At 44.8% G+C, this 25,198-nt stretch overlaps 1 protein-coding gene across 3 annotated transcripts in view; it reads right to left on the minus strand.

Annotated features, from left to right (window-relative positions):
* Positions 1-25,198, minus strand: part of oxr1a (oxidation resistance 1a) — a 216,624-nt gene that overhangs the window by 111,344 nt on the left and 80,082 nt on the right. For all 3 annotated transcript variants that reach the window (XM_065008776.1, XM_065008771.1, XM_065008781.1), the window contains exon 3: positions 8,971-9,164. In XM_065008776.1, the coding sequence (XP_064864848.1) occupies positions 8,971-9,164 (194 nt within the window). The remainder of the gene's footprint in view (positions 1-8,970; positions 9,165-25,198) is intronic.

The following is a 25,198-nucleotide window of genomic DNA, read 5'->3' on the forward strand; positions in this document are numbered from 1 at the left end:
ACTCTGACAGAAACACACTGGAGGGCAGACAGACAGACACTGGGGGGCAAACAGACAGACACTGGGGACAGACAGACAGACAGACAGACAGACAGACAGACAGACAGACAGACAGACAGACAGACAGACAGACAGACAGACAATATGAAAGGGAGGTTGAACAGGCTGGTAATAGGGGTTGCGACAATGGCGGTGGATAGTTTCAGAAATAGAGGGTCCAGATTGTCAAGACCAGCTGATTTGTACGGGTCCAGGTTCTGCAGCTCTTTCAGAACATCTGCTATCTGGATTTGGGTAAAGGAGAAGCTGGGGAGGCTTGGGCGAGTAGCTGCGGGGGGGGGGGGGGTGGAGCTGTTGGCCGAGGTAGGAGTAGCCAGGAGGAAAGCATGACCAGCCGTTGAGAAATGCTTGTTGAAGTTATTATCATGGATTTATCAGTGGTGACCATGTTACCTAGCCTCAGTGCAGTGGGCAGCTGGGAGGAGGTGCTCTTGTTCTCTATGGACTTTACAGTGTCCCAGAACTTTTTGGAGTTAGAGCTACAGGATGCAAATTTCTGCTTGAAAAAGCTGGCCTTTGCTTTCCTGACTGACTGCATTTATTGGTTCCTGACTTCCCTGAACAGTTGCATATCGCAGGGACTATTCGACGCTATTGCAGTCCGCCACAGGATGTTTTTATGCTGGTCGAGGGCAGTCAGGTCTGGAGTGAACCAAGGGCTATATCTGTTCTTAGTTCTGCATTTTTTGAACGGAGCGTGCTTATCTAAGATGGTGAGGAAGTTACTTTTACCAGGCATTCTCTACTGACGGGATGAGGTCAATATCCTTCCAGGATACCCTGGCCAGGTCGATTAGAAAGGCCTGCTCGCAGAAGTGTTTTAGGGAGCGTTTGACAGTGATGAGGGGTGGTCGTTTGACCGCGGACCCGTAGCGGATGCAGGCAATGAGGCAGTGATCACTGAGATCCTGATTGAAGACCATAAGGTTATCACAACCACCATGCTACAGCTAAACCATAAGGGACTCACAACCACCCTGCTACAGCTAATCCATAAGGGATTCACAACCACCCTGCTACAGCTAAACCATAAGGGATTCACAACCACCCTGCTACAGCTAATCCATAAGGGATTCACAACCACCCTGCTACAGCTAAACCATAAGGGATTCACAACCACCCTGCTACAGCTAATCCATAAGGGATTCACAACCACCCTGCTACAGCTAAACCATAAGGGATTCACAACCACCCTGCTACAGCTAATCCATAAGGGATTCACAACCACCCTGCTACAGCTAATCCATAAGGGATTCACAACCACCCTGCTACAGCTAATCCATAAGGGATTCACAACCACCCTGCTACAGCTAATCCATAAGGGATTCACAACCACCCTGCTACAGCTAAACCATAAGGGATTCACAACCACCCTGCTACAGCTAATCCATAAGGGATTCACAACCACCCTGCTACAGCTAAACCATAAGGGATTCACAACCACCCTGCTACAGCTAATCCATAAGGGATTCACAACCACCATGCTACAGCTAAACCATAAGGGATTCACAACCACCCTGCTACAGCTAATCCATAAGGGATTCACAACCACCCTGCTACAGCTAATCCATAAGGGATTCACAACCACCCTGCTACAGCTAATCCATAAGGGATTCACAACCACCCTGCTACAGCTAAACCATAAGGGATTCACAACCACCCTGCTCCAGCTAAACCATAAATGGATTCACAACCACCCTGCTACAGCTAAACCATAAGGGACTACTGATGGTCCTACTGATGGTCCTACTGATGGTCTTACTGATGGCCCTACTGATGGTCCAACTGATGGTCCTACTGATGGTCCTACTGACGGTCTTACTGACGGTCCTACTGACGGTCTTACTGATGGTCCTACTGATGGTCCTACTGACGGTCCTACTGACGGTCCTACTGATCATCCTACTGACGGTCTTACTGACGGTCCTACTGTGACGGTCCTAATGACGGTCCTACTGACGGTCTTACTGACGGTCCTACTGACGATCTTATTGACGGTCCTACTGATGGTCCTACTGACGGTCCTACTGACGGTCCTACTGATGGTCCTACTGACGGTCTTACTGATGGTCCTACTGATCGTCCTACTGATCGTCCTACTGATGGTCCTACTGATGGTCCTACTGATGGTCCTACTGATGGTCCTACTGATGGCCCTACTGATCGTCCTACTGATGGTCTTACTGATGGTCTTACTGATGGTCCTACTGATGGCCCTACTGATCGTCCTACTGATGGTCTTACTGATGGTCCTACTGATGGTCTTACTGATGGTCCTACTGATGGTCTTACTGATGGTCCTACTGATGGCCCTACTGATCGTCCTACTGATGGTCTTACTGATGGTCCTACTGATGGTCCTACTGATCATCCTACTGACGGTCTTACTGACGGTCCTACTGACGGTCCTACTGACGGTCCTACTGACGGTCCTACTGATGGTCCTAATGACGGTCCTACTGACGGTCTTACTGACGGTCCTACTGACGATCTTATTGACGGTCCTACTGACGGTCCTACTGATGGTCCTACTGACGGTCCTACTGACGGTCCTACTGATGGTCCTACTGACGGTCTTACTGACGGTCCTACTGATCGTCCTACTGATCGTCCTACTGATGGTCCTACTGATGGTCCTACTGATGGCCCTACTGATCGTCCTACTGATGGTCTTACTGATGGTCCTACTGATCGTCCTACTGATGGTCTTACTGATGGTCCTACTGATGGCCCTACTGATGGTCCTACTGATGGTCTTACTGATGGTCCTACTGATGGTCTTACTGATGGTCCTACTGATGGTCTTACTGATGGTCCTACTGATGGCCCTACTGATCGTCCTACTGATGGTCTTACTGATGGTCCTACTGATGGTCTTACTGATGGTCCTACTGACGGTCCTACTGATGGTCTTACTGACGGTCCTACTGATGGTCAGTAGGACCGTCAGTAAGACCATCAGTTGGGCCATCAGTAAGACCATCAGTAGGACCGTCAGTAAGACCATCAGTTGGGCCATCAGTAAGACCATCAGTAGGACCATCATTTTTACTGACGGTCCTACTGATGGTCTTACTGATGGCCCAACTGATGGTCTTACTGACGGTCCTACTGATGGTCTTACTGATGGCCCAACTGATGGTCTTACTGACGGTCCTACTGATGGTCCTACTGACGGTCCTACTGATGGTCCTACTGATGGTCCTAATGACGGACCTACTGACGGTCCTACTGACGGTCCTACTGACGGTCTTATTGACAGTCCTACTGATCGTCCTACTGATGGTCCTACTGATGGTCCTACTGATGGTCCTACTGATGGCCCTACTGATGGCCCTACTGATCGTCCTACTGATGGTCTTACTGATGGTCCTACTGATGGCCCTACTGATCGTCCTACTGATGGTCTTACTGATGGTCCTACTGATGGTCTTACTGATGGTCCTACTGACGGTCCTACTGATGGTCTTACTGACGGTCCTACTGATGGTCTTACTGACGGTCCTACTGATGGTCTTACTGATGGCCCAACTGATGGTCTTACTGACGGTCCTACTGATGGTCTTACTGATGGCCCAACTGATGGTCTTACTGACGGTCCTACTGATGGTCTTACTGACGGTCCTACTGATGGTCTTACTGATGGTCTTACTGATGGCCCAACTGATGGTCTTACTGATGGCCCTACTGATGGTCCTACTGGTCAAAGCATCTTGGCTGTGTCCCAGATGGCACTGTGTTCCCTATTTAGCACACAACAACAGAGCAGTGGAAGGATGGAAAGACATTATCAGTGTGCTATCATTGTGACCTTTCTGGTCCACAACGACCAGTGTGCGTCTTCACTTTGACTTCATAAGGGTAAGGCTGCCAAAACAAGCCTGCAAAATGAATTACTTACAATCAAAGACACCCCCAAAAAATGATATTTTAGAAAAAGTGAATTGTCCCAATTCAAAGTAACTGTCCCAATGCATACAGTGTCAGTGGGAGATGACAAGCAGTTGTATACATACTGTAATTGCCACCCCTGGAAACTGTTACTATGGGTAAACACAAGCAACAAACCCCCTTAGACAGAAGAAATACGAGGAGCAAGGAACACTCATGTTCTGCCTAAAGCAGTGACCAGGCCTATAACTGTCACCAACCATAACGGTGAGAAGCATCTCCAGCTAGTCAAGTAGAATTTATAAACGGGCATTTAAAGATAGCAGAAATCCTGACATTGTTCCAGTTAACAGTAGCAGCCAAATCACAACCTGACACACACACACACACACACACACACACACACACACACACACACACACACACACACACACACACACACACACACACACACACACACACACACACACGCACACAAAGAAATGTCAGACGCTTTAGAGAGGGCCTTGTGACTCTGTCTCCCCAGAATGACTGGCCACTAGGTCAGCCCTAATAATAGTCAGTCTGCTCACTCGGTCAGACCAGAATATTTGTGTTAGCATGCACCGCCGTCCTCTCTATCTCTGTAGTCTGTGTGTCCACAGAGATAAGTCAAACAGCAGTGCTGTACTGTGATAATACATCTCACCTCACACTGTGGCCAAGGTTGGAGCAATGTACAAATCTGTTGCCTTTACCGTCCTTGAGACAGATTCCCACAACAAACCCCATGGGTCAGAGACACAGCTAATACATTAGGGAATAACGAGTCAGACCGACAGAGAGAGAGAGAAAGAGAGAGAGAGATAAAGGAGAGCTACTGTACAAAAGGACAAGGTGAATAACCCTCTCAGAAGCCATTAGCTCCAGCTTCCCACTGACAGACGCTGTGCACCCTTCCAGGTACTTCCAGGCGGTTGGTAACAACTCCTACTCAGCCAGATCCTTCACAGTATCTGCACTCCAAATGGCACCCTATTCCCTATATAGTCTACTACTTTTGACCAGGGCCCATAGATATTGTTTAGTATGTAAGGAACAGGGTTTCATTTGGGGCGTAATCAGTGCCACTGTCGCCTCCCTCATCTCAGAATATCAGTGGAAATTCAAGCGTTGAACCTGGTTGGAGGCTCATTGATTGTGTGGTTATTAAAACGTCTTGATGGTGTAATGACAACTCTGTCAGGAGGTAGGTTCTGTCACAGACAGACAGCACAAGCTGTCATGTCCCCCTAGGCTACATTATTATTTATTCTCCTATTAGAATAAATTAGCATGATAGGATCCAAATGGGCTGGCTGGATATGTTGCTTTAGCCTGAAGGGTGGATTATAAAGCACATCAAGATAGGGGTTTAGAATGAGGGACCGTCACTAGTCAATGTCTAGTTACGTACTTACTCACATTATATAGGCCTAATGTCGCAACCTAGAACCAAATCTTGTTAGCGCCAGCTAGCTAACTAACTATTACAATTAGCTAATTGTCTTTATATTTATTGACATGTAGAGATGTATGTTTACGTCTGTCACCAGAGATGATATATTATAAAACAAGCCAATAAAGGACCCACACACTATTCACACTCTTAACATCCATACCCTCACCACTCCAGTAGCAGAGCACTTATACTGTAGCAGGGATTTCAACTGTATTCATTTACATTGATAATTAATCACATAAGCTCAAAGGACAGGACACAATAAATTCACACAGAGCTCTTAGCATTGTTTTACATTATTATGATTTAACCCTGCTGTTAAGCAGTGTTGGGATTAGTTATTTGAAAAGTAAACAAAAGTAACATGTTATTTTACAATATTACTTTGTGTGGAAAGTAAAGCGTTATATTTAAGCAATAAGGCCCGAGGAGGTGTGGTACATGGCCAATGGCTGTTCTTATGCACGACGTAAGGCAGAGTTACTTGACACAGCCCTTAGCCATGGTATATTGGCCATATATCACAAACCCCAGAGGTGTGTTATTGCTATTATAAACTGGTTACCAATGTAATTAGAGCAGTAAAAATCAATATTCTTGTCATACCTGTGGTATACAGTCGTGGCCAAAAGTTTTGAGAATGACACAAATATTAATTTTCACAAAGTTTGCCGCTTCAGTGTCTTTAGATATTTTTGTCAGATGTTACTATGGAATAGTGAAGTATAATTACAAGCATTTCATAAGTGTCAAAGGCTTTTATTGACAATTACATGAAGTTGATGCATAGAGTCAATATTTGTAGTGTTGACCCTTCTTTTTCAAGACCTCTGCAATCCGCCCTGGCATGCTGTCAATTAACTTCTGGGCCACATCCTGACAGATGGCAGCCCATTCTTGCATAATCAATGCTTGGAGTTTGTCAGAATTTGTGGTGTTTTGTTTGTCCACCCACCTCTTGAGGATTGACCACAAGTTCTCATTGGGATTAAGGTCTGGGGAGTTTCCTGGCCATGGACCCAAAATATCGATGTTTTGTACCCTGAGCCACTTAGTTATCACTTTTACCTTACGGCAAGGTGCTCCATCATGCTGGAAAAGGCATTGTTCGTCACCAAACTGTTCCTGGATGGTTGGGAGAAGTTACTCTCGGAGGATGTGTTGGTACCATTCTTTATTCATGGCTGTGTTCTCAGCCACTCCCTTGGCTGAGAGGCAACTCCACACATGAATGGTCTCAGGATGCTTTACTGTTGGCATGACATGGGACTGATGGTAGCGCTCACCTTGTCTTCTACGGACAGTTCTGGTTCTGCCAGTTCTGGTTATAGAGCGCACAAACACAAACCAATAGGGATGTGCAGAGGACTGTCACTAGACAGTTGTGGTTATAGACACAAACACAAACCAATAGGGATGTGTAGAGGACTGTCACTAGACAGTTGTGGTTATAGAGCACACAAACACAAACCAATAGGGATGTGTAGAGGACTGTCACTAGACAGTTCTGGTTATAGACACAAACACAAACCAATAGGGATGTGTAGAGGACTCTCACTAGACAGTTCTGGTTATAGACACAAACACAAACCAATAGGGATGTGTAGAGGACTCTCACTAGACAGTTCTGGTTATAGAGCGCACAAACACAAACCAATAGGGATGTGTAGAGGACACACTTGTCACTAGACAGAAAATCCTTCTATGGGCTTTGCTATCAAAAAATCCATCGATGGCAAAGATCAGAGGTGTGCCCTCTATACATTTCTATGGACAGCAGCTGTCATGACATTTCTCCAAACAGCCTTTCTCCACTCACTCGAGAACTTAATGAGGAAACAAGTCAAGATCCGATCATGGAAACACCTGTCCCGGTAGAGATATGATTCTGAAAGTAACGCAGGTGTTGTTTGACAAAGTAACTGTAACAATATTACCCAATTTGAAAAAGGAATGTGTTACTTTACTCCGTTACTCATAAAAGTAACCCGATTACATTACGTGTTACTTTTGAAATGCGTAACCCTCAACACTGCTGCTAAGGCATGAGGTTGTAGAGTCAGGTGCTCAAGAGACCACTGGGAAACAGCCTTGTTGACACAACTTATTATATATTACAAATGAAATAGGTAAAGGCTAAATGAAGGAAAACTGCTGTAGACATATGGTGTTCTGTAGAACATTAACCTGTATACAATTCTTTCAGAATAACTTAGCCAGTTACAGAGAACAAAAACACGGTATATGGTTATTTCACAGCTACAGAATTGGGTAAATTATTATTGAAGACTAGAGAGTGTTGTTGTTACATCACCCCCATAGGCCTGCTGAGACTGTCTGGTCATTAATGGACCTCTTTTTAAGTTCCTCGGCGTACACATCACGGACAAACTGAATTGGTCCACCCACACAGACAGCGTCGTGAAGAAGGCACAGCAACGCCTCTTCAACCTCAGGAGGCTGAAGAAATTCGGCTTGTCACCAAAAGCACTCACAAACTTCTACAGATGCACAATCGAGAGCATCCTGTCAGGCTGTATCACCGCCTGGTACAGCAACTGCTCCGCCCACAACCGTAAGGCTCTCCAGAGGGTAGTGAGGTCCGCACACCGCATCACCGGGGGCAAACTATCTGCCCTCCAGGACACCTACACCACCCGATGTCACAGGAAGGCCATAAAGATCATCAAGGACAACAACCACCCGAGCCACTGCCTGTTCACCCCGCTATCATCCAGAAGGCGAGGTCAGTACAGGTGCATCAAAGCAGGGATCGAGAGACTGTAAAAACAGCTTCTAACTCAAGGCCATCAGACTGTTAAACAGCCACCACTAACATTGAGTGGCTGCTGCCAACACACTGACTCAACTCCAGCCACTTTAATAATGTGAATTGATGGAAATTGATGTAAAATGTATCACTAGCCACTTTAAACAATGCTACTTAATATAATGTTTACATACCCTACATTACTCATCTCACATGTATATGTATATACTGTACTCTATATAATCTACTGCATCTTTATGTAATACATGTATCACTAGCCACTTTAAACTATGCCACATTGTTTACATACCCTACATTACTCATCTCATATGTATATACTGTACTCGATACCATCTACTGCATCTTGCCTATGCTGTTCTGTACCATCACTCATTCATATATCTTTATGTACATATTCTTTATCCCTTTACACTTGTGTGTATAAGGCAGTAGTTTTGGAATTGTTAGGTTAGATTACTTGTTGGTTATTACTGCATTGTCAGAACTAGAAGCACAAGCATTTCGCTACACTCGCATTAACATCTTCTAACCATGTGTATGTGACAAATACATTTGATTTGATTTGAGGCCATCTTGAGGTTCAATCAGTCAGTCGCCTTACAATGCACCTACACACGTGCACACACACCCTCCAACATCCCTTCCTCTTCCTGCCGCAGACTCGTGTCCCGGAGGAAAGCCAAATGGAGGAACATGGAACATGGACCACACAGATGGGCAGATCAGAATTCTAGCACTTTTCATTTACCGATGGTGTAGCCGCGTTTCAGCTCGCTGCACCGTGGACTGCAGATTCTCTGGGAATTGGTTGCATTGTTTTGCTGCACCCCCAACGTGGTTGTCTTGGTAACAGGTGGTTCAGTCTTGTGAGGTGAGGCTGGCACCAGGGTAGGGGAGAATCCTTGAGTGGCAATGTCCACTGACTGGGATTTCTTCTTCAGTCTGTTCAAAATAAAACAACAACAGGAAATATGGAGTCAGTCATAACACATAACACCACATATTTAGTAATGACATGGTCATGCAACAGGAAATGGGAAATATGACCATGTAAATTCAAGGGCAAATGTGTCAAAAGATACAGTACATGGACATTGCTGCCAATAACAAAACAGTTCATCACATGATGTTATGTCAGCAGTCAGCACAGCAGCTATTGATAATGATGTAGAGTGAATGCAACATTTTCACGGTGTGGCATATTCCATACTCTGGCTATGATTAGTTGGAGGAGGGATCAATAACTTAATAAGGTCCTCATTAACAATTCAATTTAACAAACCATTTCAACAATATTTTATTGTTTTATAATAAAACACAACAATATTATAACAGGAATATGAATTGGACACTTCTGAACGAGATATGCTGTCATTGATCAAACATCAAATAAATAATAAGTGTAATGATATGTGTTAACTGGAGTTTGCACTTTTGGGACTAATCCGTTGGTTCCCTTGTAGGCCTGGGCAAATGAAATCAAGCACAGCTCAAATATTTGAAAGTGTTTGACGTTATGTATTTGACCCAGACGTGGTAACTCTTTACAAACAATGTCAGACAGCAATTTCACAATACAAACACGGTTGATGCTGTAAAGTGAAGTGGGTCACATGCTTACACAAGATGACCTATACATGATTAAACCTTATCCTATGAGACACTGACCTAAATCAAAGGAACCTACGCCAAAGTGGGAAAGCCAATTAAACGTCTCACCATAGGATTTAGACAACAGGCTAGTTTATTTAGTTTAAGTTCAGCACAGAGTTCACTAAACTAATCCAGGTATCAAACATGCAGGAGAAACACTATAGAAGTATGCAGCACTTGCGAGTTAACAAAAACACCACAATGATTATGAAGATGTTGTATATCTGCCAGTTACTGATTTCCCTGCCTACTACTGTACTATATCATCAACTTTATAAAGCATGGAAAATCAAAAACATGAGGTAAGCACATATTATTTAGAGAAGATAGTGTAAATGGATGAACAAGTACTCCTAAAGTACTATCTATGGTATGTAAAGTACTATCTATGGTATGTAAACTAAAGTCCGTCAGTCTTTCCTGTAGACAAGGCCTGTCAGAGTAGCCTGAAGCAGCAATACAAGGTTCTTCTCAGCACTCCTTTCTTCCCTCAGAGGGAATCGTTCCGGCTCCAGCCATTTCATTTCATTCCACTAGCTCCTCTCCCAGGACAGACAACTGCAAACATGACATAGCCTCTACAAGGTAATGAAATACACCATCTATATGGAAACACTGTCAATCACTTTGGTGTACAGTACATCCAAGGAGAGACACCAACAGACAGAGACATTCACACACAGAGAGGGAAGTTTAACTGGCAGCAGCAGTTATGAGTCCCATAAACAACAACCCATTTCCATATGTGATCATACTGTAGCTTCGAGGGCAGTATGTTGCTCTGAGGACCCTTGTAGTTATTATTCTAAAACATTTTGTCCTACGTGTAACTTAAATAAAGGGTTTACCGCCTCATCAGTGAGGGTTCACTGGCTGATCTGATTCACTGGCTGGGTTGTGTGTGTGTGTGTGTGTGTGTGTGTGTGTGTGTGTGTGTGTGTGTGTGTGTGTGTGTGTGTGTGTGCGTGCATGTAAACAGACTGCAGCTGTTTTGTGCCATCCGCTGAAATATCAGCCGCTAATCAGGACAGTGTAGTCTGTGGCACCGACCAGCAAAACAATAACACTGTCCACAGGGATCACAACAATGCCTGGCTGGTGACGCCTTGTTTAGTGTTCAACACATCTAATCATCATCAATGGTAAGATAGGTTTACCACAATAACAGGAGTAAGGTATGTAAAGGAAGTCCTGTCCAAGCCAAAACCTCCCATACAATATCAGAAATAACAGGAATAATATTATCAAATTGGTTTGTATAGATAACTACCACTGCTTTGAAAACAATAAAGATGGATCTTATTAAACAATATAATTACAATCGTTTTTTTTTCTTTCTTCAGAGGTAATTAGTGTAAGCTCCAAAGACTGTGTCCCTGACAACTGGGCTGCGTCTCAATAGCCTTCAACTGGTGTATAGCAACTATCCACCACCCTCCTCAATCTACAGACACCGTCTGATCTGATTGGCTACAGCTTGCATCGGAATGGTTTATCACAGCTTTCAGCGGGCCAATGGGCTGGGGCCATAGATGGTTTGGTCACCAGTGGCCCTATGGCGTTCAATCCTATCACATGGGGAGGTGAGACGGCAAAGCATGTCAACAAAGCCACCAGCTCCCATCAACAGATTCTATCTATGAGCAGCAAAACATTTAAAGAGGGGAAAGAGGGAGGGAGAAAAGGGAGAGAAGGGAGGAAAGCAAATGAAAAGCGGGCATTTTGTTTTCCTTCCCTGCTGTTCTGTTGCTTGGTCCAGGAGGAGAGCAGTGCCTAACAGGCATCACTCAGATTATCCAACTCTACAGGGACTGGGAGTCACATGGTTTGGCAAGGCAGAAACAACACAGGAAATGTGGGCCAAGTCAAACATGCTTATCACTACACCCAGTAAGAGGGATTAGACCTAGAGAAAAGGGGGCAGCTTGGCTCCACTCCACTCGCTTATGAAAACAACAAAAACACTGTCTTTAGTTTATGCAACTGTATATGAGGCTTGTCATGTAAATATGCATTGGTACTGGCTTGGCTGGGTTTGACATTCATAACAGCAAAATTGCCGATATGACAGTTATGAGTCCCATTACACTGTGTTATGCAACAGCACTGTGACTGACAGAAAAAAACACCATCATGAAGAAACCTAATTTACTGAAAACACAGAATGTTCTGTGTTCTTGTGGGTATGGAAATCAGGCAGGATTCAGCACTTAGACATTAAGACTTCAGGCAAGCCTTACTCAACGATCGCTGTCTGAATGACCTTCAAATTGCTCATGACTTTATTTTGTTGTGTGATAAAAGGAAATGGATAGAAATACACAATGGAAATGTATTTTTCTGTCAATTACACTGTTATGTCATTATATGTACCGTAAGCATCCCTGTTCTCCCACGCTCCATAGGCAGCCTATTAATTACCTCTGTCTTAGCAATTATTGAACAATTCGACACTCATTATAAACTCAAACGCACTATAATAGTGCAGCCCATGGCATACAGTGCCTTGCGAAAGTATTTGGCCCCCTTGAACTTTGCGACCTTTTGCCACATTTCAGGCTTCAAACATAAAGATATAAAACTGTATTTTTTTGTGAAGAATCAACAACAAGTGGGACACAATCATGAAGTGGAACGACATTTTTTGGATATTTCAAACTTTTTTAACTAATCAAAAACTGAAAAATTGGGCGTGCAAAATTATTCAGCCCCTTTACTTTCAGTGCAGCAAACTCTCTCCAGAAGTTCAGTGAGGATCTCTGAATGATCCAATGTTGACCTAAATGACTAATGATGATAAATACAATCCACCTGTGTGTAATCAAGTCTCCGTATAAATGCACCTGCACTGTGATAGTCTCAGAGGTCCGTTAAAAGCGCAGAGAGCATCATGAAGAACAAGGAACACACCAGGCAGGTCCGAGATACTGTTGTGAAGAAGTTTAAAGCCGGATTTGGATACAAAAAGATTTCCCAAGCTTTAAACATCCCAAGGAGCACTGTGCAAGCGATAATATTGAAATGGTAGGAGTATCAGACCACTGCAAAGACCACTCCCTCTAAACTTTCAGCTCATACAAGGAGAAGACTGATCAGAGATGCAGCCAAGAGGCCCATGATCACTCTGGATTAACTGCAGAGATCTACAGCTGAGGTGGGAGACTCTGTCCATAGGACAACAATCAGTCGTATATTGCACAAATCTGGCCTTTATGGAAGAGTGGCAAGAAGAAAGCCATTTCTTAAAGATATCCATAAAAAGTGTTGTTTAAAGTTTGCCACAGGCCACCTGGGAGACACACCAAACATGTGGAAGAAGGTGCTCTGGTCAGATGAAACTAAATTGAACTTTTTGGCAACAATGCAAAACGTTATGTAAAAGCAACACAGCTCATCACCCTGAACACACCATCCCCACTGTCAAACATGGTGGTGGCAGCATCATGGTTTGGGCCTGCTTTTCTTCAGCAGGGACAGGGAAGATGGTTAAAATTGATGGGAAGATGGATGGAGCCAAATACAGGACCATTCTGGAAGAAAACCTGATGGAGTCTGCAAAAGACCTGAGACTGGGATGGAGATTTGTCTTCCATCTTTATGTTTGAAGCCTGAAATGTGGAAAAAGGTCTCAAAGTTCAAGGGGGCCGAATACTTTCGCAAGGCACTGTATCTCCATATGAATGCAATTTTTTTCTCTTCAAAGTTGAATTAATGGTCATGATAGAGCCATAACACTCTGTGGCCATTTATTGAGACAAAGGCCTATCCTATCCTATTGTAGCCTTTTCCTGCAGTAAAATGACCTAGTGGCCTAATGTTCATATTTTTCATAAAAATTGGGAACTCCGACTCCAGAGTGGGGCAGCGGTCTCAGGCACTAAAGGCGTCACTACAGACCCAGGTTCAATCCCAGGCTGTGCTGCAGCCGGCTGAGACTGGGAGACCCATGAGGCGGCGCACAATTGGCCCAGCGTCGCCCGGGTTAGTTAAGGGTTTGGCAGGCAGGGATGGCTTTGTCCCATCGCGCTCTAGCGACTCCTTGTGGCCGGCCAGGTGCATGCATGCTGACTTCAGTCGCCAGTTGTATGGTGTTTCCTCCAACACATTGGTGTGGTTGGCTTACGGGTTAAGCGAGCATGTGTCAAGAAGCAGTGCAGCTTGGCGGGGTTGTGTTTCGGGGGACGCATGGCTCTCGACCTTCACCTCTCCCAAGTCTGTATGGGAGTTTGCAGCAATGGGAGAAGACTGTAACTACCAATTGGATATCACAAAATTGGGGAGAAAAAGGATTGTGCAAAGCTGTCATCAAGGCAAATATAAAATATATTTAGATTTTTTGGGTTAATACATGATTCCATATGTGTTATTTCATCATTTTGATGTCTTCACTATTATTCTACAATGTAGAAAATAGTAAAAATAAAGAAAAACCCTAGAATAAGTAGGTGTTCTAAAACTTTTGGACCGGTACTGTATGTCAAATGGTTTTGTTATATGTCAGTCTTCTATGATATATATAAAGTGTAATATTGGGATGCATAATCAAAAATGAATAAACTATATCTGACATGGTACAGGTGTCCTTAATCAGAGCCGCTTACAGATCACTGCACTTGTACATAGCCCATCTGTAAACAGCCCATCTATCTACCTACCTCATCCCCATACTGGTATTTATTTATTGCACCCCAGTATCTCTACCTGCACATTCATCCTCTGCCGATCTACCATTCCAGTGTTTAATTGCTATATTGTAATTACTTCGCCACCATGGCCTATTTATTTCCTTCACTAACCTCATTTGCACTCACTGTATATAGACTTTTTGTTTTCTTTTGTTCTACTGTATTATTGACTGTATGTTTTGTTTATTCCATGTGTAACTCTGTGTTGTTGTATGTGTCGAATTGCTACGCTTTATCTTGGCCAGGTCGCAGTTGCAAATGAGAACTTGTTCTCAACTAGCCTACCTGGTTAAATAAAGGTGAAATTAAAAATAAAATAGAATAATGAATGGAGGGAGAAGGCAGACTGCAGACTCCCATCTAACCCTCACTAAATGCTAAAACAGCAGTTCTGTTGTCAAAAGGCCTGAGCGGGTGGCATTTTGTCTGAACAATGAGCCCTGAACATCGACAGCTTATCAAAGTACTAAGACTACAACAAAACAGGTAGATAGCTGCCTACTGCAGGGGAAAGGGAAATGATTTGAGCTGACTTAAAGGTGCCATTTCTCCTCACTAATGACTGTGATGCCCAGCATGTCACATGTGTTACCAGAAGAAAAAAAAACCCTAGACCACCTTTATTCCACACTTAGAGACTCATGCAAAACTCTCCCTCGCCCTCCATTTGGCAAATCTGCCTATAATCCAATTATCCCGATTCCTGCTTACAAGCAAAAACTAAAGCAGGAATTACAAGTGACTCGCTCAATATGGAAGTGGTCAGATGACGCAGATGCTACACTACAGGACTGTTTTGCTAGCACAGACTGTAATATGTTCCGGGACTCCTCCAATGGTATTGAGGAGTATACCAGCTCAGTCACCGGTTTCATCAATAAGTGCACTGAAGATGTCATCCCCACAGTGACCGTACGTACATATCCCAACCAGAAGCCATGGATTACAGGCAACATTACAGGCAACTGAGCTGAAGGCTAGAGCTGCCGCTTTCAAGGAGCGGGACACTAATCCGGACGCTTATAAGAAATCCCGCTAGGCCCACAGACGAACCATCAAAAGGGAAAAGTTTAAATACAGGACTAAGATTGAATCCTACTACATAATGGCAGGGCAAACTATTACAGAGTACAAAGGGAAACCCAGCCGCGAGCTACCCAGTGACGCAAGCCTACCAGACATGCAAAATGTTTTATGCTCGCTTCGAGGCAAGCAACACTGCAGCATGCATGAGTGCACCAGCTGTTCCGGAAGACTGTGTGATCACGCTCTCCATAGCCGATGTGAGCAAGACCTTTAAGCAAGTCAACATTTACAAAGCCGTGGGGCCAAAGCATGTGCGGACCAATTGGCAAGTGTCTTCACTGACATTTTCAACCTCTCCCTGACAGAGTCTGTAATACCTATATGTTTCAAGCAGATCCCCATAGTCCCTGTGCCGAAGGAAGCAAAGGTAACCTGCCTAAATGACTACCGCCCCGTAGTACTCACGTCGGTAGCCATGAAGTGCTTTGAAAGGCTGGTCATGGCTCACATCAATATCATCTTCCCGGAAACCCTAGACCCACTTAAATTCGCATACCGCCCCAATAGATCCACTGTTACGAATCCCTTTTGGCCCGACAGTCTAGGGGAGATGGTAACGAGACCCGTAACATAACTCAGTCATGGCTGACTGACAATCTCAATCGCATTCCACACTGACATTTGCCACCTGGACAAAAGGAACACCTATGTGAGAATCCTGTTCATTGACTACAGCTCAGCATTCAACACCATAGTGCCTACAAAGCTCATCACTAAGCTAAGGACCCTCCCTCTGCAACTGGATCCTGGACTTCCTGACGGGCCATAACAAGGGTAGGAAAAAATACATCTGATCCTCAACACTGGGGCCCCTCAGGAATGCGTGCTTAGTCTGTTCCTATACTCCCTGTTCACCCATGACTGCGTGGCCAAGCATGACTCCAACACCATCATTACGTTTGCTGACAATACAACAGTGGCTGATCACGGACAATGATGAGACAGCCTATAGGGAGGAGGTCAGAGAACTGACAGTGTGGTGCCAGTACAACAACCTCTCCCTCAATGTGAGCAAGACAAAGGAGCTGATCGTGGACTACAGGAAAAGGAGGGCAGAACAGGCCTCCATTAACATCGGCATGCCTGTAGTGGAGCGGGTCGAGAGTTTCAAGTTCCTTGGTGTCCACCAATGAACTGTCATGGTCCAAACACACCAAGACAGTCGTGAAGATAGCACGATAACACCTTTTCCCCCTCAGAAGACTGAAAAGATTTGGCATGGGTCCCCAAAAAGTTCTACTGCTGCACCATCGAGAGCATCCTGACCGCTTGCATCACTGCCTGGTATGGCAACTGCTCAGCATCCAACTGTAAGGCGCTACAGAGGGTAGTGCGTATTGCCCAGTACATCACTGGGATCAAGCTTCCTGCCATCCAGGACCTATATACTAGGCGGTGTCAGAGGAAGAAAAATTATTAAAGATTCCAGTCACCAAGTCATAGACTGTCCTCTCTGCTACCGCACGTCAAGCGGTACCGGCGCGCCAAATCTAGGACCAAAAGGCTCCTTACTAGCTTCTACCCCCAAGCCATAAGACTGCTGAACGATTAATCAAATGGACACCTAGACTATTTACATTGATTTGATATAGTATGCATAGTGTGGCGTACAGCAGTTCAGCCACCAGGGGGAGACCCGTCGAGGCCTGGTGACAGACAGTCTACATCAAGAGGCGATGGCTCCCTCTGCTGGACGTGCCAGGTCTCGACGGGCTCTCCGGCCAAGGCTGATTGTGGTTGGTGAGTAATCAAGGGGCTGATTGTGGTTGGTGAGTAATCAAGGGGCTGATTGCTCACCAGCTGGATGAGTTCCATAAAGCTGCCAGAAGGGCAGCAAACAGAGAGGGGACTGGGGGAAAGAGAGTTTACTACCGTATAGTTGTGCTCAGTACCAGGCATAACGGAGGGAGCTCAGTTTTGTTCCCCACAGGAAACAGCAACATTTTTACGGAGAGGGTCTCCTGAAGGAGACATTTTCTTTTTGTTGGTTATTTAGATAAACATTCTAGAAAACGAGCTAATCCAACCCTGTCCATGTCTGATCTGTGTATAACATCTTGACCAAACCCCCTGGTCTGCTACAATAGAAATAGAATGAACTGAATGGGAAAGTTTGTCATAGTAATTCTATTTCTTTGATTGTAGAATGTGATTGTGTGATGTTACTTTGTACAGTACACTCAATGAAGCTAACAAGGAAGTGGCATCATATTAAATCACACTTTTAGTGAGGGATCTAGAAATACAGATGATTTTCTGGAATGAACCGTTAAGTGTAACCTGTGACAACCCTCTGGTCATTCAGGTGTAGAATAATAAAGATGTGATCTTCCACTGCACCTTCCATCTTCATCTGTTATGTAAGACATTAAGCAGTGTGACAATACAGTGGTGGGTTGGACAGGAAAAGCCCTCTGTCAGTGAGTGATGTCCAACGTGCTACTGTATACCCTTCAGCTGAATACACTGGTTTGATGACATATTTTAATCCCTGACAGGGCTTTGTCAACTGCTGTCAGTTCAGAAAACACTTGCTGTTTTTCTTTTTGGCTTTGTTTTGGCTTTTGGGTTTTATTTCTCCCCCGTGGACTGACAGACGGCATCAACTTTGCTACATCCTTTAATCCGGGTAGAAAGATAATCAAATCTGTGTAATCCCTGGGTCTTGTCCCGTCCTCAGACTTCACAGTGAACCTCTCTGATCCTGTACTGCTAGGTTATGACAGAGACAACAGAAAAGGACCATGCTCTCTGATTGTCCTGGGAGTTTAGTTTGGAGTGTAGGTTACTACAGAACCACACAATACTACCACCGACTATGAATTACGGTTCTAAATAATGTAAAACACAGAGTGTAGTGTGTAGAGTTGACCTTTCTTTTCCCCCTTCCATATAATCTCAAAAGGTTCTCTCTGCAGGTATGTGTGCAAAAGGTTCTCTCTGCAGGTATGTGTGCAAAAGGTTCTCTCTGCAGGTATGTGTGCAAAAGGTTCTCTCTGCAGGTATGATGCCAGGCCGGGGGTTGATTCATTCATTCACATAATATGACATTCATTGATAAAGAAGCCTTTGGATGGAAGTATTTCCAAGGAAGGTAGAGAACACTGTACTTTATGTTCATATCAATCAATATAATAAATATGTATACAGTTTGTATGACTACAACACAGTCAAACAAATGTGTAGAAATGCATAAACCCTCCGGTGTACCTGTCTGTTTATAGGTTTATAGTCTAATCAAAGCAAACACCTCCAGAACTTCTGTATTTCCTTCCTGGTTGTGTGTAAGGTTGCAATTACATTCTGAGCATGCTCTCACACACCATCAGTTCCAGACACAGACACAGGCACAGGCACACAGCAGCTCCAACTGTACCAACAGAACAATGTCTCGCCACCAAACCCTAGCTGGCTTTAATGATTTATTCTCTACTTAACAGTGTCTGCCAAATAAGAGGGACAGCTTTGTTTTTATCAAAGCCTGCCCATAAATCCATAATGCTGCTCATATAAACTCAGAGGGATGGTTGCTATTCATTTTCTAAAACCATATCAATATCACCCAAAAACCGCCGCCAGTGAAACCCTTTTCAATTCGCTAACAGAGGAATTATAGTGGCCAACAAAAGCAGAAAAATAATCACTGTTCATTTGGACTCCAGGGCATATTTCTCTTCTGGATCTCTCTCTGTGCATTATTCAAGCAGCATAATCGACACACAGATGCACATTAATGCACACATGCACACACAAGAGCACGCATGGGCACACAGAAGCACACGCACGCACACACACACACACACACTACCTCTGCCCTTATTGTTTCATTCAGTGAGCATGGCGTGGAGCCTTGAGACTGTTGTGCTGCTGCAGTCTGTAAATGGCCTCCTGGTTGCTAGCCTTGCTACTGTTTCCTCGCTCTCATTTGCCGAGCCACAAGGACAGGCAGAGAGATGATTGGCCGACAGCCTTAATGGATTCAATATCATTCCTGCCACGTTAGGAAGCTTGTGGCGTTGAAAAAACAAGACATCCACTGAGGATTCAAACAGATTGTATTTTGGCAGCTCTCTGACAGCATGTAGATTGTAGAATATATGCTCTTCATCATAAGGCTGCTGAGTAGAAAACAGAGGAAGAAAGGAAAGGAAGGTGATAAGAAAAGAGAAGATTTATAAAATAACTATGTGCAATTCAGTACAATATGTTCTGGTGAATGTCCTCTACCTTTCTGTGTCTGAAATGGCACACTCGTTCCTTGGCACACTAGATAACCCTCGCAAGGCTGCCGGCCCTGATGGCATCCCTAGCCGTGTCCTCAGAGCATGCGCAGACCAGCTGGCTGGTGGGTTACGGACCTATTCAATCAATCCCTATCCCAGTCTGCTGTCCCCACATGCTTCAAGAGGGCCACCATTGTTCCTGTTCCCAAGAAAGCTAAGGTAACTGAGCTAAACGACTACTGCCCCGTAGCACTTACTTCCGTCATCATGAAGTGCTTTGAGAGACTAGTCAAGGATCATATCACCTCCACCCTACCTGACACCCTAGACCCACTCCCATATGCTTACCGCCCCAATAGATCCACAGACGACGCAATCAATTTAATCAATCACACTGCCCTAACCCATCTGGACAAGAGGAACACCTATGTAAGAATGCTGTTCATTGATTACAGCTCAGCATTTAACACCATAGTACCCTCCAAACTCGTCATCAAGCTCACCCCGCCCTGTGCAACTGGGTCCTGGACTTTCTGATGGGCCGCCCCCAGGTGGTGAGGGTAGGAAACTACATTTCATACAGTTTGCAGAAGACACTACAGTGGTAAGCTTGATTACCAACAACGGTGAGGGCCCTCGGAGTGTGGTGTCAGGAAAATAACCTCACACTAAATGTCAACAAAACAAAGGAGATGATCGTGGACTTCAGGAAACAGCAGAGGGAGCACCCCTCTATCCACATCAACGGAACAGTAGTGGAGAAGGTGGAAAGTTTTAAGTTCCTCGGTGTACACATCAATGACAAACTGAAATGGTCCACCCACACAGACAGCGTGGTGAAGAAGGCGCAACAGTGCCTCTTCAACCTCAGGAGGCTGAAGAAATGTGGCTTGTCACCTAAAACACTCACAAACTTTTACAGATGCACAATTGAGAGCATCCTGTCGGGCTGTATCATAGCTTGGTACGACAACTGCTCCACACATAACCGTAAGGCTCTTCAGAGGGTAGTGAGGTCTGCAGAACGCATCACCTGGGGCAAATTACCTTCCCTCCAGGACACTTACACCACCCGATGTCACAGGAAGGCCAAAAAGATCATCAAGGACAATAACCACCGAGCCACTACCTGTTCACCCCGCTATCATCCAGAAGGCGAGGTCAGTTCAGGTGCATCAAAGCTGGGACCGAGAGACTGAAAAACAGCTTCTATCTCAAGGCCATCAGACTGTTAAATAGCCATCACTAACATTGAGTGGTTGCTGCCAACATACTGACTCATCTCTATCCACTTTAATAATTAAAAATTGGATGTAATAAACGTATCACTATTCACTTTAAACAATGCCACTTTATATAATATTTACATACCCTACATTACTCATCTCATATGTATATACACTGTACTCTATACTATCTACTGCCTATGCCGCTCGGCCATCACTCATCCATATATTTCTTACATTGGTACCCCAGGTCATCTTAGGTTTCATTACATACAGTCGAGAAGAACTACTGAATATAAGAGCAGCGTCAACTCACCATTAGTACGACCAAGAATATGACTGTTCTGCCTTTCACCCAGGACAACGGATGGATCCCAGCCTATGACCCAAAACAACGATGTCGTAAAAGAGGCAAACGAAGCGGTCTTCTGGTCAGGCTCCGGAGACGGGCACATCGCGCGCCACTCCCTAGCACACTACTCGCCAATGTCCAGTCTCTTGACAACAAGGTTGATGAAATCCGAGCAAGGGTAGCATTCCAGAGGGACATCAGGGACTGTAACGTTCTTTGCTTCACGGAAACATGGCTCACTGGAGAGACGCTATCGGAGTCGGTGCAGCCAGCTGGTTTCTCCACGCATCGCGCCGACAGAAACAAACATCTTTCTGGTAAGAAGAGGGGCGGGGCGTATGCTTTACGGTTAACGAGACGTGGTGTGGGCACAACAACATACAGGAACTCAAGTCCTTCTGTTCACCTGATTTAGAATTCCTCACAATCAAATGTCAACCGCATTATCTACCAAGGGAATTCTCTTCGATTATAATCACAGGCGTATATATTCCCCCCCCCAAGCAGACACATCGATGGCTCTGAACAAACTTTATTTGACTCTTTGCAAACTGGAATCCACATATCCTGAGGCTGCATTCATTGTAGCTGGGGATTTTAACAAGGCTAATCTGAAAACAAGACTCCCTAAATTGTATCAGCATATCGATTGCGCAACCAGGGCTGGTAAAACCTTGGATCATTGCCATTCTAACTTCCACGATGCATATAAGGCCCTCCCCCGCCCTCCTTTCGGAAAAGCTGACCACGACTCCATTTTGTTGCTCCCTGCCTACAGACAAAAGCTAAAACAAGAAGCTCCCACACTGAGGTCTGTTCAACGCTGGTCCGACCAATCTGATTCCACGCTCCAAGACTGCTTCCATCACGTGGACTGGGATATGTTTCGTATTGTGTCAAACAACAACATTGACGAATACGCTGATTCGGTGAGCGAGTTCATTAGAACGTGCGTTGAAGATGTCGTTCCCATAGCAACGATTAAAACATTCCCAAACCAGAAACCGTGGATTGATGGCAGCATTTGCGTGAAACTGAAAGCGAACCACTGCTTTTAATCAGGGCAAGGTGACCGGAAACATGACCGAATACAAACAGTGTAGCTATTCCCTCCGCAAGGCAACCAAACAAGCTAAGTGTCAGTATAGAGACAAAGTAGAATTGCAATTCAACGGCTCAGACACAAGAAGTATGTGGCAGGGTCTACAGTCAATCACGGATTACAAAAAGAAAACCAGCCCAGTCACGGACCAGGATGCCTTGCTCCCAGGCAGACTAAATAACTTTTTTGCCCGCTTTGAGGACAATACAGTGCCACTGACACGGCCCACAACCAAAACATGCGGACTCTCCTTCACTGCAGCCGAGGTGAGTAAAACATTTAAACGTGTTAACTCTCGCAAGGCTGCCGGCCCAGACGGCATCCCCAGCCGCGCCCTCAGAGCATGCGCAGACCAGCTGGCTCGTGTGTTAACGGACATATTCAATCAATCCCTATCCCGGTCTGCTGTTCCCACATGCTTCAAGAGGGCCACCATTGTTCCTGTTCCCAAGAAAGCTAAGGTAACTGAGCTAAACGACTACCGCCCCGTAGCACTCACTTCCGTCATCATGAAGTGCTTTGAGAGACTAGTCAAGGACCATATCACCTCCACCCTACCTGACACCCTAGACCCACTCCAATTTGCTTACCGCCCAAATAGGTCCACAGACGATGCAATCTCAACCACACTGTACACTGCCCTAACCCATCTGGACAAGAGGAATACCTATGTGAGAATGCTGTTCATCGACTACAGCTTAGCATTTAACACCATAGTACCCTTCAAACTCGTCATCAAGCTCGAGACCCTGGGTCTCGACCCCGCCCTGTGCAACTGGGTACTGGACTTCCTGACGGGCCGCCCCCAGGTGGTGAGGGTAGGTAACAACATCTCCACCCCGCTGATCCTCAACACTGGGGCCCCACAAGGGTGCGTTCTGAGCCCTCTCCTGTACTCCCTGTTCACCCACGACTGGGTGGCCACGCACGCCTCCAACTCAATCATCAAGTTTGCGGACGACACAACAGTGGTAGGCTTGATTACCAACAACGACGAGACAGCCTACAGGGAGGAGGTGAGGGCCCTCGGAGTGTGGTGTCAGGAAAATAACCTCACACTCAACGTCAACAAAACTAAAGAGATGATTGTGGACTTCAGGAAACAGCAGAGGGAACACCCCCCTATCCACATTGATGGAACATTAGTGGAGAGGGTAGTAAGTTTTAAGTTCCTCGGCGTACACATCACAGACAACTGAATTGGTCCACCCACACAGACAGCATCGTGAAGAAGGCGCAGCACCTACACCACCCGATGTCACAGGAAGGCCATAAAGATCATCAAGGACAACAACCACCCGAGCCACTGCCTGTTCACCCTGCTATCATCCAGAAGGCGAGGTCAGTACAGGTGCATCAAAGCTGGGACCGAGAGACTGAAAAACAGCTTCTATCTCAAGGCCATCAGACTGTTAAACAGCCACCACTAACATTGAGTGGCTGCTGCCAAAACACTGACTCAACTCCAGCCACTTTAATAATAGGAATTGATGTCAAATATATCACTAGCCACTTTAAACAATGCTACTTAATATAATGTTTACATACCCTACATTATTTATCTCATATGTATACGTATATACTGTACTCTATATCATCTACTGCATCTTTATGTAATACATGTATCACTAGCCACTTTAAAACTATGCCACTTTGTTTACATACTCATCTCATATGTATATACTTTACTCGATACCATCTACTGCATCTTGCCTATGCCGCTCTGTACCATCACTCATTCATATATCTTTATGTACATATTCTTTATCCCTTTACACTTGTGTGTGTGTAAGGTAGTAGTTTTGGAATTGTTAGCTAGATTACTTGTTGGTTATTACTGCATTGTCGGAACTAGAAGCACAAGCATTTCGCTACCCTCCATTAACATCTGCTAACCATGTGTGACAAATAAAATTGGATTTGATTTGATATTTATATGTACCTACAGTGAGGGGAAAAAAGTATTTGATCCCCTGCTGATTTTGTACATTTGCCCATTGACAAAGAAATGATCCGTCTATAATTTTAATGGTAGGTTTATTTGAACAGTGAGAGAAAGAATAACAACAAAAAATCCAGAAAAACTCATGTTAAAAATGTTAGAAATTGATTTGCATTTTAATGAGGGAAATAAGTATTTGACCCCTCTGCAAAACATGACTTAGTGCTTGGTGGCAAAACCCTTTCTGGCAATCACAGAGGTCAGACGTTTCTTGCAGTTGGCCACCAGGTTTGCACACATTTCAGGAGGGATTTTGTCAAACTCCTCTTTGCAGATCTTCTCCAAGTCATTAAGGTTTCGAGGCTAATGTTTGGCAACTCGAACCTTCAGCTCTTTCCACAGATTTTCTATGGATTATGGTTGGCTAGGCCACTCCAGGACCTTAATGTGCTTCTTCTTGAGCCACTCCTTTGTTGCCTTGGCCGTGTGTTTTGGGTCATTGTCATGCTGGAATACCCATCCACGACCCATTTTCAATGCCCTGGCTGAGGGAAGCAGGTTCTCACCCAAGATTTGACGGTACCTGGCCCTGTCCATCATCCCTTTGATGCGGTGAAGTTGTCCTGTCCCCTTAGTAAAAAAACACCCTCAAAGCATAATGTTTCCACCTCCATGTTTGACGGTGGGGATGGTGTTCTTGGGGTCAT

Source organism: Oncorhynchus nerka, linkage group LG3 (genome assembly GCF_034236695.1).
Source record: "Oncorhynchus nerka isolate Pitt River linkage group LG3, Oner_Uvic_2.0, whole genome shotgun sequence".
NCBI classification, from domain to species: Eukaryota; Metazoa; Chordata; class Actinopteri; order Salmoniformes; family Salmonidae; genus Oncorhynchus; species Oncorhynchus nerka.